At 51.1% G+C, this 5,000-nt stretch overlaps 1 protein-coding gene across 15 annotated transcripts in view; it reads left to right on the top strand.

The window, feature by feature from the left end:
• The window catches only part of foxp4 (forkhead box P4), a 149,886-nt gene that overhangs the window by 109,506 nt on the left and 35,380 nt on the right, over positions 1 to 5,000 (top strand). For 13 of the 15 annotated variants that reach the window (XM_048254885.1, XM_048254887.1, XM_048254883.1 and 10 more), the window contains one exon: positions 256 to 403. In XM_048254885.1, the coding sequence (XP_048110842.1) occupies positions 256 to 403 (148 nt within the window). The remainder of the gene's footprint in view (positions 1 to 255; positions 404 to 5,000) is intronic. The other 2 variants (XM_048254884.1, XM_048254889.1) reach the window with 1 other exon arrangement.

Here is a 5,000-nt window from a genome sequence, read left to right as displayed (position 1 = left end):
CACACACACCCACTCGGTCACTCTCATCTCACTCTCTCTGTCGCTGATATACAGTTTTAAGGATGCTGTAATGTAAATGTTGGAATATTGGTTCATAAGTGTTTGACACCCCTCTCTCTCTCTCTCTCTCTCTCTCTCTCTCTCTATCTATCTATCTATCTCTATCTCTCTCTCTCTCTCTCTCTCTCTCTCTCTCTCTCTCTCTCTCTCTCTCTCTCTCTCTCTCTCTCTCTCTCTCTCTCTCTCTCTCTGCAGCAGTTGGGCAGTAAGCAGCTGGCCTTCCAGCAGCAGTTGATTCAGATGCAGCAGTTGCAGCAGCAACACATCCTCAACCTGCAGAGACAGGGACTCGTGGGCCTGCAGCCGGGACAGGGAGCTGTGCCCATTCAGAGCCTGCAGCAAGGTACACACACACACACACACAGTATATAGTACTTCAAAAAATGTTTCTGTGGCACAATCTCACAGCTGTGGGGCAAAAAGGTCTGTCTCCATGGTGGTCTGTGTGTGTGTGTGTGTGGGTGGGGAGCACTCCTCCCACGTTTCCCACCACCAGGCGGTGAGTGTGTGTGTGTGTGTGTTAGAGGAGCGAGGAGCATGCCTCCCACGCGTCCCACCACCAGGTGTGTGTGTGTGTGTGTGTTTTATTCCCTGTTATAAACGGCCCTCGAAGAGAAAAAGTGCCTGAGGAAGGTTATCGAGGAAATGCAGCATGCTAAATTAACGTAGACGCAGCCCTCAACCAGATGGCACACACACACACACTTAGCCATGCACGCAACCATCCTCCCAGCAGTGACTGCAGATGCCTTGGCAGGCTGCTGCTTATAGTTGCTCCTTTAACTGCAGGTTAGGTGTCAAGCACTAATGCTAACGCTAGCTTTCTCACACTTTAGCTCCTGCAGACTACGCATGTTTAGCGGTCATGATAACGCTAGTTGTGTCTGTATTAGCATGGGCTAAAGTGCTAAGGGCTAACACTAGCTAGCTGTGGCTGGGTGATCGTGGCCTCTGCATGATTAGTGCTAAGTGGTAACGTCTATTGCTAGATAGCTGCTTTGCTGTGAACGTGGGCTAGGCATGAATAGTGCTAAGCGCTAATAGCTAATGTTAGTTAGCTGCATCTGTGTGAGTGCGGGCTGGGCTCCATTAGGGATAAGCGCTAACGGCTAATGTTAGCTAGCCCAGGCTGGGCATCATCAGTGCTAAAGGCTAATGCTAGCTAGCTGCATGTGTGTGAGCACGGGCTGTGTGCCACCTGGAACTGAGACCCGGCTATGTCCAGGCTGCCACATGTGAAGGCTGTTAACTTAATCAGCTCATAAAAAGATAAAAGAGAGAACTGATTGTTGGGTTTGTGGAAGCCAGTCATTTGGATAATAGGTAAAATGTGCTGCAAAATTTAGAGGATTGAGAGGCGCTTGGGAGTGTGTGTGTGTGTGGGTGGATGGATAGGGGGCTTGTTTCAGAGTGTGTGTGTGTGTGTCTGGGTGGGTGGATAGGGGCGTTGTTTCAGAGTGTGTGTGTGTGTGTATGTGTCTGGGTGGGTGTATTGGGGGGGGGTTGTTCAGAGAGAGTGTGTGTGTGTGTGGGGGGGTGGGTGTGTGTGTGTGTGTGTGTGTGTGTGTGGATGGGGAGGTTGTTACAGAGTGTCTGTGTGTGGTGTTGGGGGGGGTGTGTGCCAATATGCATGCTAACATGAGCCAGACAGACTGATCCAGCGCAGGAAATGGGAGTTTTTGTTCGTTTCATTTCGCCCTAAGTATACTTTGGTTATTTTTCCGACTTCCCTTGTTTTGTCAGTTGTGTTTTCCAGAAATGAATCCTGACTCGCTCTGGCCAGCCCCCCGTCCGCTGTAACTAGACACACGAGCTTTACAGCTTCCAGAGTGACCGTAACAAAACCAAAAGCCTCCCTCCCTCTCTCCCTCCTTCTCTCCCTCCCTCTGTCTCTCCCTCCCTCCTTCTATCCTCCGCCACCGAGAACAAACAGGCTTTCTGGGCCTGAAGCCCAAAACTCACCGCCCAGACTCCACTCCTCTCTCTCTCTCTCTCTCTCTCTCTCTCTCTCTCTCTCTCTTTCTTTCTTTCTCTTTCTCTTTCTTTCTTTATTTCTTTCTCTCTCTCTCCTCAACAACAACAACAACAACAGCTCTTTTTCTTTTCCTCTTCCTCCTCCCTCTTTCTCTCTCTCCTTCTCTTTTTTTGACTCTCTCTCTCTCTCTCTCTCTCTAATCTCTAACCTCTCCTCCTCACCCAGGAGCTGCTGGAGCTGCTTGTTGTTCTGGGTGACTCTCATTCTCCCCCATTACTCCTGACATCTCTGATCATTTCAATCTTAACAAAACAGAGACTCCTCATGCTCCACCCTGACTCCCTGCCACACACACACACACACACACACACACACACACACATATACACACACAACCACAGGCCCACTCATAGCCATACAACCACATGTGTGTGTACATACACACACACACACACACACACACACACACACACACACACACACACACACACACACACACACACACACACACACGCAGCATAACCACATAAATACACACACTGACATAAGTCAGCAGGCACACACATAATGCTGTATATATTTTGACAAATCTGTGGAAAGTCTGTTCTAATGACAGAGAGAGAGAGAGAGAGAGAGAGAGAGAGAGAGAGAGAGAGAGAGAGAGAGAGAGAGAGAGAGAGAGAGAGAGAGAGAGAGAGAGAGAGAGAGAGAGAGAGAGATAGAGATAGAGAGAGAGAGAGAGAGAGAGAGAGAGAGAGAGAGAGAGAGAGAGAGAGAGAGAGAGAGAGAGAGAGAGAGAGAGAGAGAGAGAGAGAGAGAGAGAGAGAGAGAGAGAGACTAACCATGAGGGATAAGGGGAGAGAGGGATAGAGACAGATGATGAAGAGGTTGGAGGACTCTGGGGTTCCGAGTGACTCCAAGCAAAATGTCATTTTATCAGCTGCAACCGTCGGGCTTTGGAATCTTTGGCAGAATCATTTTATATACCACACACACAGACACACCACACACACACACACTCACACACACACACACACACAGACACAGTCTCCTCATCTTGCCTCCTCCCCTGCCGCTGATGTCATGGCTGATGTGTGTGTAGATCAGTAATCGCTGGGCTCCTGCAAGCCCTTGGGCCAGAGAGCACAACACGGAATTCCCCTGCCCTTCTGCACACACACACACACACACACACACACACTTCTGCACACACACACACAGAGAGAGAGAGACGCACACACACACCCTTCTGAACACACACACACACACCCTGATGAACACACACATACACACAGTCCCTGATACACCCACACATACACCCTCTTTCTGTGCAGGGCATTGTGACTGGCCAATGGAGCGTGTACATTCCTCTGACCAATCACGCCTGCCCAGTCCAGTTTCTCTCCTCCTCTCCTCTCCTTTCCTCTCCTCTCCCTCTCTTCTTTTCCTCTTTTTGTCTCGTTCCACTCTCTCCCCTGAAGAGCTTTTATTCTCTGCTTTATGTGGTGTCCAAACACCCCCTCTCTCTCTCTCTCTATCTCTCTCTCTCTCTCCCCCTCCCTCTCTCTCTCTCTCTCTCTCAGCAGCTTGCTTGTTGTTGTTGTTGTTGTTTGTGTTTATTTGTCGCGGTGTCTGGACGCTCAGACTGACCGCCGGCAGTTTTATTTGTGGCGGGAGTCAGTGAAGCAGACAGTCCTGGCCCGTCTCCTAGGCAACGGCACTGTAAACAAATTTGTTTGGGAGGGAACGCGAGCAGTGTGTGTGTGTTTGGGAGGGAACGCGAGCAGAGTTTTCCAGTCGACTGAAACGCCATTGAGTTCTGGACTGAGCTCTACTCTTTGACTGTGCGTGTGTGTGTGTGTGCGGTGTGTGTGTGTGTGTGTGTGTGTGTGTGTGTGTGTGTGTGTGTGCGTGTGTGTGTGCGTGCGTGCATGTGTGTGTATGTGCGTGCATGCATGTGTGTGTATGTGCGTGCATGCATGCGTGTGTGTGTGCGTGTATGTGTGTGTTAATGAGTCTCTCCTCGTCGTTAGTGTTTTAGTGTCGGCCCTCATTGGCTGTCCCTGTACGTGTGCTAGACAAGAGAGCGCCATGATGTCAGCACTGGGCAATCACACCGGACAGAGTGCTGGCCTGTGTGTGTGTGTGTGTGTGTGCTGGACAGCAGCGGTTCCTACAGCCTCGCCTGGCTCCAAGAGGGTCTCATTCCGGTTTCCCTCCATCATGTCCCTGAGACTGCCACAGAACAGCACACGTGTGTGTGTGTGTGTGTACGCATATGTCCGTGTCCGTGTGTGTGTGTGTGCGTGGAGAGACTCATGTCCAGCATGCGGAGACTGCATTTAGGAGTGTGTCAGAGCAGGGAATTCTGAGGAGGAACGTGCCAGGCCACTGAGACAGAGGAGGAAATGCCAAGTCTGCGCGCGTGTGTGTGTGTGTGTATCCTTCTTCCCTGTAGGTAAACCCTGTTTGGCCGCAGCCTTAGTCTCTAACCCACATGCTCTGGGATGGGCAGTGGAAGAAAGGCACAGGGGCCAGCGCCAACTTTAGTCCTTGCCCTCCAACTTCTGTGTGTGTGTGCATACGTGTGTATATGTGTGTTTGCCTGTGTGTAAATGTGTGTGTGTGTGTATTCTGCAGGGCCAGGCTGCAGCAGTGATGGACTGCCCTGCTGTTTCGTGTGTGTGTGTGTGCGCGCGCGGCTCTGCCAAGCGGGGAGTTTTGTTTTGGCGGGGTCTGGGACAGGAATGCCGGCAGAGCAGACATAATATTTGGATTGCTATTAAGGCTCAGCCTGAGATAGCGGAGAGGCCCGCACCAGACGCCCACGGCAGAGAGGAGGAGGACGAGGCTGGACTGGACATCATCCCTCCTCTTAACCCCCCCTCTCTCTTCTCCTAATACCCCTGACCCCTCCCCCTCTCTTAATACCCCCCTTCATCCTCCTTTCCTTTCCTCTACCCCT

Source organism: Alosa alosa, chromosome 10 (assembly GCF_017589495.1).
Source record: "Alosa alosa isolate M-15738 ecotype Scorff River chromosome 10, AALO_Geno_1.1, whole genome shotgun sequence".
NCBI lineage: Eukaryota > Metazoa > Chordata > Actinopteri > Clupeiformes > Clupeidae > Alosa > Alosa alosa.
The sequence above is the reverse complement of the archived record's forward strand: the minus strand, read 5'-3'. Positions and strand labels throughout refer to the sequence as shown.